The sequence below is a fragment of the Notothenia coriiceps genome, unplaced genomic scaffold (genome assembly GCF_000735185.1).
Source record: "Notothenia coriiceps isolate Sejong01 unplaced genomic scaffold, NC01 NC01_scaffold00004103, whole genome shotgun sequence".
Taxonomy (NCBI): domain Eukaryota; kingdom Metazoa; phylum Chordata; class Actinopteri; order Perciformes; family Nototheniidae; genus Notothenia; species Notothenia coriiceps.
The window spans coordinates 282,083-298,079 of record NW_011336804.1 but is presented as its reverse complement, the minus strand read 5'-3'; the positions used below and the strand labels follow the sequence as shown (position 1 = coordinate 298,079).

Genomic DNA, 15,997 nt, shown 5'->3' with positions numbered 1-15,997 from the left:
ATTTGTCATGGCAATTTTTTTTCATATCATCCATCATGGCAATTTTGGAATTGCTATGGGTAGGATTACCTGTGCACATAAGCCCATGCTTATTTAATGTCAACTTTCGCACATAGTAATGGGGAGAGCGCAGGCCCGCACCATCTTCTCTTCGGGAGTCGGTCCGCCGTCGCGTTGTGAGAGAAAAAAATAAGATAAAACTAACTAAACAAATTGTGAACAAAACTAACATTGCTTTTTATTTAAATTAAATAAATAATATTTCACATCAAAAGAAACAACAACGTTTTAACAAATCGTATTAAATAATCTGATGACAGAACTGTAAACAGAATAGCTGAAACTTTAACAAAATAAATAACTCAGTTACCTCTAATCATTAACCCATGTTTGTATAATTGAGTTAACTCCGTGTGTTGCTGCTAGCATACATAACACCTGACGTGGAAAAGTTACTCGTGGATGGGGCTACAGAGCTACTAGAAAGACAGTCGAACCCGGTGCATTTCTCCGTCTGAATGTGGTGCACTTTTGCTAAATGTTTAGACAAACTGCTCGTGTTACTGCCCTTACATGCTAAACTCTTATTGCACTTTAGGCAACGAGCATCGAGACGGGTGAAGTTTAACCACACCTCGGAGCGCGTTCTCTCCGCCATCTCCTCCGTGTGTGTGTGCTGCTGCATCTAGCAGAGCGTGTGTGTAAACTGCCCCGCCCCCTCGCAAGCAGGCCGGAGAGAGAGATCGAAAATACTACAAATAATCATAGACGCATTTTGCAGTCTTTTTGCGTATTAGAAACGGAGTTGGCGACACTAAAACTGCAATATAATGTTTGTGTAGAAATAATACACATGACATACACATGTCTCCAGTACTGATAAAAAGACCGCTAACGTTGGAGCTTAGCGGTACCACGGTCTTTAATAATTCAGCCCCGGGGCCCGTTTAATACCGGGGCTCGGTACCCATCCCTACGTGTCATTTATATGAAATAATAAAATGTTATCAGAATGCAATATTTGTCTAAGTAGTAGGCTACCACACAGCAAGTCACAACAACCTGTTTCAAAGACCTCTATATATCAATCAATGGTTGTGTAGGACAGTTAATAATAAAACATATATTTTGCATCCTGACCTGACACATTTCAATTTTCATTTCAAGTTTTTTTTATTCTTCTTTAGCTACAACTTAAGTGTCAAGTAAAGTAATGTGATACACAATTTATTCAGCACTAAATCGACGCCTTGAGTTTGAAACATGTACTTTAGAATCACACTGACAGCCTCCTTCTTAATAGCTAAAATGACCACCCCCTCACAAAGTTTGCACACTGCAACACAGAAGTCGGACTACTCAGACAAAACAATGTAGTGGGTGTGGGATTTTCTTGTAAAGCTAGTTAGTATTGAATACATGCTGTTGCAGTTTAAGTGAAGTGACATACTGTATGTGCACTGGTTTTTGTGTCCAAGAGAGCACAATGATACATTTCTATATGGTATGGAAATTATTTCTACTGCAGGTGTGCAAATCTTTTTTTCTCAAAACTAAAATATCTCTTACCAAGGTGGTTAAGAGTTAGCTTAATTTAGTGAAGTCTTTCATGTAGGCCGGCTCAGGTCTAGTACCATTTATAGCTACCTCTAAGAAACACTCAATCTGAGAGAAAGAGTGGAATGGGTCATTAACTGGCTCACTGAGAAGCTCTCATCCTCTATAGCATATAATACATCCTTATGCAGTCTGCAGAGTCTAGCTCTTATTGATCGCAAAGGGCATACACCAGTTGTGGAGAAAGAGAAGAAAAGTAATTCTCAATAACAGAGTCACAGATGTGTATATTCAATCTCACAGGAACTGTTTTATACTTCTTCTAAAATACTGAACTAGGGAATAATAAAATACTTTGACGATTAATCCAGAATAGGATTTCCTAATGTCAGTGAATATTATGCTCATTTTCAAGTTCATATTTTGTTTCTCTAATGTGATGTTTACATGCTTTAATGTTCAAAAAGCTCTTTATTTTTCTTGTACTGCCTGTATCTCTTTTCACCCTCTGTCTGAAACCACAGCCCAGTCTGCTCTGATTGGTTAGCTGGCCGGCTCCGTTGTGATTGCTCAACCACTTAAGAGATTTCACAACATTTAGCACAAACAATGTGTTGCAGTGCTAGCCAATAGAAGTGCGAGTGATATATAATGATGTCACTTTGCTACGGAAATACACAAAGGAGTGTGGAAGAGAAACACCCTCTGGAAGGACATTTGGGATGTCATCCTTTTCCGACCATTAACATGCATAAAAGCCCAAACAACACACTACAGAAAAGGAAAAAAGCCCAAAAGCACAATATGGCCTCTTTAATTTCAGTAGCTACGAAAACAGGCTTTGATAAACATATGTTTCACATTAGCATATACAGTTACTTGATTGCGCAGTTTACATTAACTAATTATCTGAATGAATTTCAGGGACTGACTTCCAGTAATCCAAAGGCATCCAGTTATTCCACAGGAAGTCAGCTCCCGGATCACAGTACTGCACTGTGCTGGCTTCTTTCTGTCTAATGAAGATAAGCTTTCAAATCACAGCAGGAGCCGTGTGTCTGGACACTGTCCAGCAGCAGCAGGCTAACCACAGTCTGCCTGACGAGAGGTGACAGAGTGCATTTTGAGCAAAGTGCACAGACTTCAATTTGCAGAACAGGAGGGGTCATGGGTGAGGAGACATGATGAATGATGGGTGCAGGTGGTCAAGTGTCAGAGAGTTGGCACCTGAAATGACGCACTGGCAACGTCATCCACACAAACAAAGATTAGGATGGGAATCTCTCGCTGACGCTCCTCTGTCCTTCCTTCCATGTTCCAGGAAATGTGCTTTGCAGTTTTTCACTCAGGTGGAAGTGGAGAGGAGAGAGAGAACACGCAGTGTGCCTTCCTGTTGTCCGACTGTCAGGGCGCTAAATAGGTCAACAGGCGCCCATCAGTCAGACGCTGGGGCTCACAGGCATTCCTTTCCTCTTACGGGAGGGGAAGATAGGCAGGAGTGAGGCTCCATGACTGAGCAGAGATTAGCCTGGGTGGTGAGCTGCACCACAGCAGCAATGCGCTACTGAAAACCACAATTGTTATAAGGTAGTACTACACATCCTCGAAACAAGGGAGACATGTTTGAAAAATAACGAAAAAAACTGTTTTGTGAATACAAAACTACAGAAGCTCATTATAATAAGAATGCCAAACAGGGTAATTTCACTTAATTTCATGTAAGAATAAGACTGTTTGCTTGAACAATGGCTGTGTTAACCTGTTAAGCTGCAGAGACTCAATGAAGGCTGACACCCTCCTAACACCTGTCTTAGAAACTTAGTTTAGAAACTGACTGCACAGAGGATATGAAGGGCTATTTGCACTTCTGAGTAGTTCTTCACAGAATCAATGGATACAAAAAGACAACAAACGTTGTTCTGACTTTCACAACTTAACATTTGATTAACCAATAACTAAATGAAGGTCTAAACTGGTTGCTTGTCTCTTGTCAAGCAGAGAAATGTGCTTAGTAGATGAGTCGATATTTCTTCTCTAGGGATTACTTAACTTTAATTATTATTAGATGAATTTAATTGAGCTAATAGAAGTATATGTTTTGATACTGGTTGGTCTGAAAGGAAGAAGGATGCTGTGAGAAGGAAGAAGACTGAAGAAATGGTTAAGCATTTACTAGCTCTTATTAATGTTGACTGGCTTGTGTTCAGCAATCAAATCGATATGCAGATATGGACTAGTGCAATATTCTATATTGACAGGACAACCTTTTTTTTTAAAAAGGCAAATGTTTGTGTTAAAAAACACATTCAAGTATTGTGGAGGTAATCCTATTCTGCAGACTTGACTTTGGTAAGACATTTTTTTCTTGTTTTTAATCACACCATGATCATTTAAATATGTTTCAATGATAATGACAAGGTGATTGCAAATCTCTAATATCGTGTATCATCTCGCAATTAGTTTGAATTGACAAGTCGTGCAGCCCTAGTGCAGAATTACCCTGTATACACATCCAGACTCTCATGTCAGCAGGCGGCATGTTAATCAATCCTACAACTAACCAGACAAACCATCAACCCTGCCTTTCAAAAAAGACTCCACTGTATTTAAGCTGAGATGCTTTTTCTGCTTGAGAAATGAACAGCGCTGTGCCTCCTCTGCAGCACAGAGTGAAAGTGCAGCATTAGAGCTGGCAAGCCACAGAGGGCCACTTGGCCTGCGCTCTTTGGCTCCTTTAATCATTGTGATTGAATCATTTTAACTGGGTTGCATGCTAAGACTTTTAACACAGCATCCTTATGTTGATCCACTCTGCTTTACACTTCCCACGGAGCCAATACCCTACAGAGGTATCCATGAATAGACCATGAGCTGGCCACCTGAAAATGTCACTTTAGCTCCAAAGGGAAAACAGTTTAACTCAGGACTAACTGAAGGAATAATAATATGCCATTGTACATGATTGCAGGTTTAGGATCAGCCTGTGTGATGGGTAACAGGTTGTCATGAGTATTGCTGAACTTAGTTCTAAGCCTCTGATGACTTTCCTACTAGCCATATACCTTTGTAATAAACGTTACATAACCTATTAGGATGTCATCTACCTTCCAGGATTGACCGAAAAAAATGAATTAAAAAACCTATTCTTTGGATAGGAAAATAGTGCACCATGATTCCCTTTCATTAAATACATCTTAAAACATAATGACAAGCAAAACGTCTGACAAAGCAAAGTAAATTCATGCATTGCTTTCAATCTAAATACTCCTGAACGTTGACTTTGAGATGGTTCTAAACTTGAAGAAAACCAAATATTTCATCATATTACATACTTTCTGAAATTGAAAGGATAAAGAAACCTATTAGAGCACATGTCGTATTCCCCACTCCACTCTCTGAAAGTTAGAGGGATTAGATTTTTTGGCCTGGTGTTCAAGACACAAAGAGTGCTGGGAAGCAGACAGCAGAATGGACAGAAAGGACAGGATTATTGTGGCCAGAAGGAGGACAAACCACGAACAGCTGCTGACAGATACACAAACCATATCATGTTGATTTGTATTAGTCACACAATCCCAGGCTAAGTGGCTTACATGTCCATTTCAAGTGTTTTTAGGATGTCACTTGTATCCACAGATTGTTAGTTGCTCAACCATTAAGACTTAAGTGGTGATTTTCATGAACTCAGGTCATGAACTTTGATGTCCAGGCTTTAGTCTCTAGTTACACAAACAGGACATTTAACCAGCACACGCCTTCCTCTTCAAACACAAAGCCCTGTGGAATGGCCGGTGTATTTACTGTACCAACTGCTACAGTAGCTGCCAGGGAAAGTATGACTGATGTGACTTCCTCACAGTCTCCCAGCTATCACAAGTTGGACAAACTTGATTCCTTGTGTCCAAACCCTGCTCTATGTCAATATGCTCAGATATGGTGTTGAGATAGCACAAAAATATTTGTGGTGTTGAAGTCTGCGGTACCCACCAGGCACAATAAATCGGGGCTTAGATAGATAAGAATTTAGCTACAGTGTAAAAACTTCAATGCAATAATTTATCTGTTAAAATAATAACAATAATCCATTCTGAAATGTATGTTTTAAGAAAGGGTAAATAAGATGTTGCCATTTGTCTGAGACGAGGCCCAAGAGAGATGGCAGGTGGCCACTGAAGTGGCTTCTATCTGGACTAGCAAGCAAATATGAATAAAATCCCTTTTAAAAGACGCTTACTTATTTAAGGTAAATGATACATCTGCTCTTGTTGATGTTGGGTGGAGCTATGGTTGTAATTATGTGAGGTCACCATCCCCAAGCACAAATTAGCTTGACAAAAGCATTTGTTGTTCTGCACTAACGGGTGCCTCAAAGCTAACAGGAATGTCAGGTATATATGTCAATCAAGTACAGTCTGTACACACCTACCGGTACATTAATATATATTTAACACAGATCGTATTCTAAAATAGAAGTACCCAGGCAAAGTCAATTATTAGACATATCTAATTCAGACATAACACCTTCCTAGAGAAGGAGAGAAACACTGCTTTAAATCAACATTTAATTGTGCATTTATGGTAGTGGAATGTGAGAAATTTCAAATTGGATGTCTGACCTGAGCTTCTGTAGCAGTAACCACAAAAATAATAACTTAATATGGCTGTTCTGCAGTGTGGACAGAATCAACAATCTTATTCCAATGACAACACACTAACTGCTATATTGATAGCATTCCCCGAACACTACTATTTCAATTTTTGGCATTATCTTCAAACATTACAGCTAGTGTTGGACATTTCAGAATAAAGACCATGAGAAAGTTCAAACAATCTATTTTAACCTCACTGCACAAACATTTCTTAACTTTCCTTTAATCCTGCGCCCATTTGGGTACGACTGAATTTGAGTTGTAGCCCTGAAAATAGACCTACTGTTATTAGACGATGTATTACAGACCATTCATCAACAAATGACAACAGTGCTGACCGCATGCTCAGGTCTTGGCTGCTCTACTGGTGAGCAAGAAAGCAGAGTGGAAGGCTTGATGTGGTAGCCTTCAGTGTAATTTGGTTCTGATAACGACTCCCTTATCACTGCTGCAGACAGCTTAGTCCTTAAGCTCCTTCACAGATAACTGCATCAATCAAATCTGAACAGGTTCCCACATTTATTTCCCAATTTCCACTTCTAGAAAGGGTATGCTTTCCAAACCCGAATTCTGACAAACCACAGCTAGCCATTGCATCTTGTGTAGAAGGGTATATCATGTTAACAGTTGGATAAATAACTGTTGCTGTTCATTAGAACAAATCAGATAATGATCCCCTGCTTCTTATTACTATAGTAGTACTGTGGATAATACATTAAAGGGCTTATTCTTCTTGGATCTATAGCCTAATGTTCTGAGCAGGCATAATAAAAAATCACGCCATTTGATGATCGATTCCCATTTACCATAGAGGCTCATTTGAGAAAAAGGAGAGTGTTAGTTTACATGAATAACGGGGAATCAATTCAGAATATTGCTGACTGCTTATTCCATGATGTGGAAGTTGGACTGAGGATCATGGACCCAGCAGAGTTTAAATATTTCTCATAGCCTGGAGAACATGATTGATTATGTGGCTGTGATGGCGTATGCGTTCACATGGCTGAGCAAACATTTTACCCTGGTTCATTTCATTTTCAACCCCACCTACCACCTACGTGTAGCAATATCTTCATTATTTTGTACCAAGAGTCATATTCATCAACGAGCAAGAAGTTCAACTCCCAAAAATTGGGATTAAAGAAAGTAATAAAGCTTCCTTTGTTCCTTCTTATTGACTCGACACTCAACAATGTTTTGTTTTGTGTATGATGTTCTTAACTTTGCAATGTCAGCTGTACTGTATGTGTGCGGGGAGAAGCTAATCTTTTCAAACATGCATCAGCTTGTTACAGTTCCCTTCCAATCTGAGCCCACGGTGCTCTATCTTTAAGCAACACAAGCTACTGCTATGAAGTGATGCAGCCTAACACCCACTTCTGACAAAATACCACATTGTATTTGCATTTGGGGTGTGTGAGAGAGAGTGTGTATCTGTGCCTGTGCCTGTTGCCCTAGCAAGCCACCTAGCTCTGGTCTATTTTGGTTTGGATGAAAACAAAAAAATAGAATCATATAACAGGGTAACAATATGATGAAGCTGTGTGTGGGATGATATACAGTATATATATATATATATTTATATGTGTGTGCATGTAATGAGGGCTCAAGTTGAACACATTCATTAAGATGCAAATGCTAATTTTGTTAAGGAAATTCTGGGGGGTTGCAGTCGAGGAAGAGCTGAAGTTGCTGCTGAGTGCAGTTCAGAGGGACTTTGAAATGGAAATCTTATTGGGGCGCAGTAAGCTCGGGGCAGTGTGGGGATGTGAGCGTAAGACTGATGATAACATCTCTCTTTTGGCAGGTTCTCTCATGCTTACTGTCATGCAAATCTCACTCAGCACTTTCCCCCTGCCGCATATCAGCACACACAGGTGCAGACAGTGACACGCATACAGTGCAGTGCAGTACAGACGTGTACCGATTGAATGCAGAAACACAAGTTCTGTGATTGACACACACACGCAATTTGTGGACACGCTCACACAAATGATGGCACGAGAACAGAGGAGATCAACTAACTTCTGCACGTTTAAACGGCGCCTATAACTCCAGGGCAAAATATCAGTACTCATTAGTCAGGATTCATTTGTCAGGACCTGTCATGTCAGAGATGTACTGAGACTTGACATGACAAAAGATTATCTCTTGTATTTAACAAATGTCTGTCTTTGCGTTTGACATCGACAGAAACAGACACAGACATAGAGAGATAAGTGATGCTGAGGCAAACCGCCAAAAACAACAGAAGCAGACCTGACTCTGTCTCCTCCAGTCTCCCCGCCTGGTTCCCCATGTTGGTCTGCTCCGCGACTCCCACTCTCCACACCGGGGCGGACTAATCCAAGAATCCGTGGCTGCAGGGGGGAGGTGTGTGTGTGTGTTTGGGTGTCGGTGTCTCGGTTCAGCACCAACAACCAGCGCTGGTCAGTGAAATGGAGAAGAAGCCATACAATTCTTCCTATTCTTCCCTCCTACTCCGTCTTCTTTTCTTTGCTCCACTCCTCTCCCAGGACTGAGTGAGTGAGTGTGTGCATGTGTGTGGAGGCAGGCTGCACGTCCCGTCAGCGAGTGTGTGTGAATGTGTGTGAATGTGTGCGAGTGTGCGTGTCCTCCACAACGGTGACACTATGTCATACTGGCAGGCGGGCGTGCTGGCAGCGTCGTGTGCACTTCATTATTGCTGTGATGACTAGAATCAGCTCAGATGGGGGAGTGGCTTCCACAACACACACACACACCTCCTCCTCCCACTGCTGCCAGCCACTTTACTCTCACCAATACCAGTTGAACAATGGTGAGATGAACCGTCCCTCTCATTGGCACAGAAAGGACGAGTGAGTGTGAAAGAGAGAAAGAAAAAAGGGTGGAGTAAAGAAGGAAGGAAAGAGGAGCAGGAAGAAAGGAAGGGCACTAGTTTGTTTTTTTGGTAGACGGGTGACATTGCATCTCTTGTCTTGCTAAGGGATCTTGGAGCCTGGGATTCACACAAAGTCTCCTCCACACCGTCCCAGCTCACAAAGTCACAGCTGCAATGTCTTGCAAAGAAATCTCACTAAATGGTGATGATAGTGTGAGGGACAAGATGCCGCCCCAGACACGCAGCACCTTCCCTACAGCGCGCCCAGCATGGAACAATAGCAGGAGTGTGAATGTGACTGAGATTTTGGGTTGGTGGAGCTAGTGGTTTTTTTGTTTGCCCTTTCTCATTCACAATGTAAGGACGTGTTCAATATTCATGAAGCTACAAGGAGGAACTAAGTTGGAAGGAAAAGGGACCTGTCATTTTCTGTTGTGCTGCTCCCTTTTTTCTGTCCCTAATCTTTAACGGTGTGAATTTGTGAATAAAAAAAAAAGGAAACCATTATGAACCCTTCTTATATGTCAGTTTTACCCAGTTACATGAAACATCAGGGATTCAAACTGCACAATTTGTTCAAAAGAGCAGCATCTTTAGCAGACAAACATTGTTGTAATTTGAGACATACCGAGTAGTTTTTCTGACCCCAGTTTACATTGATGCAATGAGACTTCACTATGACACATTATCTTGTGATGGTCCAAACATACAACATACAACTGTGTCAGTCAAGGGCATAACCCAAGTTATATCAAAATTCATCTCAACTGCATCATCAATTGTTGAAATCCATACTTGACACAGATAAGTTCTGATATTTTTAGAGAGTAGGCTGAGCATCTCTGTTGCAGAAGCTCAGAGCTGCCTTCATGTTCACAGTTGAAAAACATCACGGAAATAAAATTCAAAAGGCAAAATCATAAAGCAGTCGACATTTACAGCGGTCATTGCATTTTTGCTCAATATGCATTTAAAAGAAACACTGCAGCTCAACCCAGAAAAGCATTTTAAGAAAAATGCTCCACTAGCTGTTGGTTGCTGCATGATGCTGCCCACGTCAGGTTGAATATTCAACCCTTTGATGAAATACTGTACCCGTCTCCAAGCCTTTTTATATCTTATGAATGTTGCATTAACTGTTTCTACATTTTCCTCTTGCTCCCTTAATATTCTCGCCTCTCCTCATCTCGGAGCAGCACATCCACGTCGGTAAACAAACATGCCTCTAATCCCGCTAAGAATGTTCTCCTCACCGCAGGGCGTCCATCTCTGTGGGCCTCTTTCAGGATCTGGCAAGAGCATTTCTCTCTGTCCTGCGTCTTTAGGGGACTCACTGGGGTCATACACTTCTACAAGAGAGGAATTTTAAACTGGATGCCTAGACTCTGGTCAACAGAGGTGTGTTTATGTCTGAGTTGATGCCAAATGCGTAGATGCAGTGTGAAAATCGGGCTGTGATCAAAGCCTTGAGAGCCACTAGTGGGTAGGAGTAAAGCAAATATGGCTTGCCACTCTATTTTTACACTTCATGCATAATAAACAGACTTGTGATTAAATGGCTGCACAATTAATACTAATTTTATCTAAACGCAATATGGACTAGTTCAATATCGAATCCAAAGGGCAATATTTGGTTCAAAACTAAATATGTGAAAATATTATTCTGAATTTAGTAAGAAGTCCCAGCCTAGAGTATAATCACACTATATAGAATATACTGACTATTATGAATATTCCTATTTGAACAGGGCAGTATTAGTCATCAAAGGTAAAAGGTGTGGGTAACTTTGCATGCATATTTGAGAGTGTGTCCCTCTATGTGTACATGCATGTGTGTTTTGTACTGCTCGTGTCAGTGTATGTCTGTCATGGCTGAGTGCTTATGCAGGCTGAGGCCTCCCTGTGGATTGGGGCGTGTTTGATTAATTCATCTGACAGATATGAGGAGCGGCAGAACCATACATCTGCCTCCTAAACACTGAAAGAGACAGACAGACACAGGCAGACAGACAGACAGACAGACAGACAGACAGACAGACAGACACAGAAAGACAGACAGACAGACACACACACACACACACAGACAGACAGACAGACACAGAGACAGACACACTAGGGCTGAACGATTAATCGATTTTAAATCGAAATTTCAAATGATGCGATTATCAAATCGCAAAGCCTGCGATTTCTTTTCAATTTTTATTTTTTCAAATTTTTATTTTTTTCTTCTTGTGTGTCAGTCATCCACACCAATCAGAAGTGCTGTGCTCCACATGTACCAGCCATTGTTAACCAATCAGAAGTGGCCCATGATAGAAGGTGATGACAGATTGATCCAATCACCTGCCAAGTCTTTTTGAAAGTGCCTGCCCTTTTCCAAATGGCTTCCAATGGAGCTTTCCTAGATGGTTTGGTGAAACAAACTATCTGAGTCAGGTTAGTAATGCTCCATAACATGTTTTACATCTATTACAGGGTGAATCTTAAACTGAAGCTTGAATTTAAAGCAACCCAACGGAAGTTTCATGTAAGTTTAGTTATTTCACTCGCTCGGGCTGCGGGGGTGCTAGAGACGGGAGCATGTTGATACGACCTTCCTAGCCGGAGTTATGGCCGCATTTTACAATAAACTTACGTTGGGTCGCTTAAAAACAAATATCGCAAATTGAATCGCAATATTTGTCAGAAAAATCGCAATTAGATTTTTTCCCAAAATCGTGCAACACACACACACACACACACACACACACACACACACACACACACACACACACACACACACACACACACACACACACACACACACACACACACACACACACACACACACACACACACACACACACACACACACACACACACACACACACACACAGTGTTGATTCTGAGTTGTGCAGTTGTGTAGTTCTAGTGCACATGTTTGCTTGATATATCACGACCTAAGGTTGACTGAGACTTGCATCGTACATACTTGCTACTCCCTGGCTGGAAGTGGGACCCTCAACAAAAACACGACTGCTAACACTTCTGGCTACAAAATGCTGCAACAAGCCCCTCATTGATATCAAGACAGCAGAAAGTCTACACATCTCCCGTTGCAGACTTTTCCGACACCTTGACCAATAAAAGAAAAATAAATTCACTTCTAAAAAGGAAGCACAGGAATGGTGTGGCTTATTTGAAAGCCAATGCAGTCACACTCACAACTGTTTGGCCTATTAAAAGCGAATGTACTGCACCTGCAGGAATCCTGCTTTATAAATGTGTTTCTTCATGCTTGAATGCCCTTTTTGTAAGTTGCTTTGGATTAAAGCGTCACCTAAATCAAATGTAATAATCAGTCCTCCCTCTGCATTTTTGCTATGGGGAAATACAACGAGCTGTTAGCTAATTAATATGGAATAGAAAGGCATCCTCCATCTGGGGGGGCTGGCAGACATCACATATGTCAAACAATGAGGGAGAAACTTGATCTCCATCACTCACTGACAGCAGGCCTTTCATACAGCAGAGGCTAACGGAAAGAAATCGCCTGTTTCTGACTGATGGCCATTGGGGGAATGACACAAAATACATTTGGTCTTGTAAATCCTCAGAGCAGGAAAAGCCCACGAGATGCAGTAGGATCTCAGTTTTACATAACAAGATACTATTCTATTTTTATACTCAAGTAAAATGTACCTCACGGGTAGGAGGGCAGAACAATGAAGGCTGTAAAGCTAAGCTGATGCCGATCATTAACTCTGGTCTTCTCACTGAGAGAGATTTATGATGTGACAACATTGTGCTGAGACATGTCACTCAGGTGAAAGACGGTATGCGGCAGAAACACGGACACTGGCAGCTTTTCAAATCTTCAATCTTGTGTTAAAGACTCAACAGCTCAACTTTTACCTCAAGGCAAAAATTGATCTTACATTTTTCCAAACAAACACAAGGGGAGAAAAGAATAAATCAAGAAATAGAGCAAAAGAAAATATGATTAGATATCCAGCAGAGATACAAACCAATGAATGGGTCCCATTTACGTCCAAGTACAATTCAGTATGATTATTGCACTTTTTTATTCTATTTTCTATTCTTCAAATCTAACACAATGAGTATACTTCTACAGTATAATTCAAGTCTATTTATTTCTAGTACAAACATATTTATAGAAATCATATCATTATTTTTTTTATTAGGGAATCAAACGTCAAAAAGACTCACGAAAAGACACTAATGTCCAACTTTAGTCGCCCAAACTTTGTTGGGTCAATGGTTTCACATTGAGACAGGTGAAGGTGAGCGCCTGTCAATGACATGTCCATTTGTAAAGTTATGGCCTGCAGTCGTCCCCTTCGGGCATTTTATTTATAGAGCAGGACAGTCTTATCTCCTTCTGTCTATTCTCCTCGCACGCTCCAGGGACTCTCCAAGTGAAAGCTTTACTGAATTATTGATGAAACGTTTTAAATAAGTCATCAGGACGAGGCTGGGTTTTAACCCGTTGTCTGACAGCATGCTAGAGTTAGTTAAGTGCCAAGGGGGGAAAGGGGGTAGGACTCCATTAGCAAAAATAACAGTTTTGACTCATTAGCACGGCATGCTGTGAGTGGAGGCAGGGGCGGGGTCAGACTGGCAGTCGGCTGACCTTCTGAGTCAGTACTGTGTGTGTGTGTGTGTCTGTGTCTGTGTGTGTGTGTGTGTGTGTGTGTGTGTGTGTCCATCCCATGAACTTGTGTGCCACAATACTATTTCCCGAGGGACATTTTTAAAAGCCTTAAACTACTTTGCTTGAATCTTTTTTAGTTTGTGCTCCAGCGTTCTTTTAAATTCTTCTAGAAAGACAAAAGCATTTTACTATGTGAGAATAATATCTACAGTAAGATCTGTGATTTGTATACAAAGCCTGTTATTGCACAGCTCATGTTTGGTTGGAACTAGAGATAAGAAGGTATTGTCAAAATATGATATCATATCATTGTCAAAATGTAAATTACAGATACATTTTATGACCGGAAAATGCACTGTTGCCCAATTAGAAATTTGACAACATGTGGTATTACTCAGCAGGGTTTTGTCTAAACCGGGTAACATGGGCGCTGCACCCTCTTACTTTCGAAGTGCGCCCTCATACCAAATCCCGGATTTTCCCCGTAAAATGTTAAGGTGATGCCAGAAAACAATATTTCTGCTCTTCAAAAACGGTATAATTACTCCAAAAACATGAAAATCGTGTCATACGGCATAGGCAGCTTTGTTTTTACGGAGCTCCGACATCGTGTTGTTGTTAACGTCCGCGGCGTCATATTCTCGCCACAGTATTGCCTTCATACTATATTTTTCTAGAAAAACCCCTGCTCTGTCTTCACATACCATAGTATCTTTATAACTACTGATTATCACAAGGAAGCTTTAATGTTTGCGTCTTTGCTTTCTGATGTACGCACAGATTCTTAGGCATGTGTGGCCCAGTTTGAATCAAACTTGAGAAAATAAATGATGCATCTACTGCTGACCTCATTCCTACAATTGATTTGCATAATTTTCAGTAGGGATGAGGGTACAATAACACTTTGACACAAGATGACAAACTGTTACCAGATAGAGAAGCACCATTTGTGAGCAGCAAATCAAAGTACAACGCTTAATACTCTTTACATTTATCTTAAGTTAAAATAGGTTTTTACCACTCAGGGAGGGTCTTGTCATCTGTCCACAGCCTAGTCACAAAATGAACTGGAATGGTCTCTGAGAAAAACACAATTACTTCTTGAGGGGTATGATGACAGTTCTGCTGCAGTGGGCCTTAATCTGCCATCACAGGATTTTCTCTGAGCTCACCACCAGGCAGGGCGCAGAGCATAGTGAATACGGCCGATGAGATTAATAGTGCTGCACAGGTTTATATCATCAAAAAATAGCTATGTCAAATCCAACTGTTATCTCTGAAAGGACAGTGGTAACCAGGGTCACAGGACAGCATTCGGTGGCAATTTGGAGTATCTCGTTCTTTCGGTCATGACCCATCCTTCATGACCATAGGTGAGGGTAGGAACGAAAATGGCGTGGTAGACAGAGAGCTTTGCCTTCTGGCTCAGCTCCCTTTTCGTTACAACGGTGCGGTAAAGCGACTGCAGTACCGCTCCCGCTGCTCCGATTCTCCGACCCATCTCACGCTCCATTGTTCCCTCACTCGAGAACAAGACCCCGAGATACTTGAACTCCTTCACTTGGGGTAAAGACTCATTCCCTACTTGGAGTGGACAGTCCATCGGTTTCCTGCTGAGAACCATGGCCTCAGATTTGGAGGTGCTGATCCTCATCCCAGCCGCTCGGTTGCGAACCGATCCAGTGAGTGCTGAAGGTCGCAGACCGATGAAGCCATAAGAACCACATCATCTGCAAAAAGCAGTGGTGCAATCCTTAGTCCACCGAACTGCAGACCCCCTCCCCCAAGACTACGCCTCGAAATCCGATCCATGTATATTACAAACAGGATTGGTGACAAAGCGCAGCCCTGGCGGAGGCCAACCCTCACCTGAAATGGGTCCGACTTACTGCCGAGGACCCGGACACAGCTCTCGCTTTGGGCGTACAGAGATTGGATGGCCCTACTACATACTTTCTTTCCACAGACTCATTTTAGCCAAAACCCATTTCTCTTTTCAAGGGGCTTCAGACTAAACGTACCCGTTTACGTATAAGAGTTATGACCTAAAAAGAAAACACTACAGGCTTGGAGTCCTATATTCCCTCCTTGTTACGCCTAAGGCCAGCGACCAGCACCTTGCTGCCTAGTCGAAAAATGAGAGCGTCCTACGGACCTCCCCCGCGACCCTCATGCCGAATAGCGCCAGATGTAAACAAAACAGCAAACTTTCCCGCATACGTGACTTCAAGGCGGTCCTCAATGAACTCCGACGCCCTCATACCCCACTCCCCC

At 41.6% G+C, this 15,997-nt stretch overlaps 1 protein-coding gene across 2 annotated transcripts in view; it reads right to left on the bottom strand.

The window, feature by feature from the left end:
- The window catches only part of specc1 (sperm antigen with calponin homology and coiled-coil domains 1), a 65,468-nt gene that overhangs the window by 43,764 nt on the left and 5,707 nt on the right, over positions 1-15,997 (bottom strand). Inside the window, exon 1 of one of the 2 annotated variants that reach the window (XM_010767245.1) lies at positions 8,466-8,968. The exons of the other annotated variant lie outside the window; for it this stretch is intronic. Within the exon in view, the coding sequence (XP_010765547.1) occupies positions 8,466-8,505 (40 nt within the window). The 5' untranslated portion in view covers positions 8,506-8,968. Of the gene's footprint in view, positions 1-8,465; positions 8,969-15,997 lie in introns of those variants that run through there. 2 annotated transcript variants of the gene reach the window in all.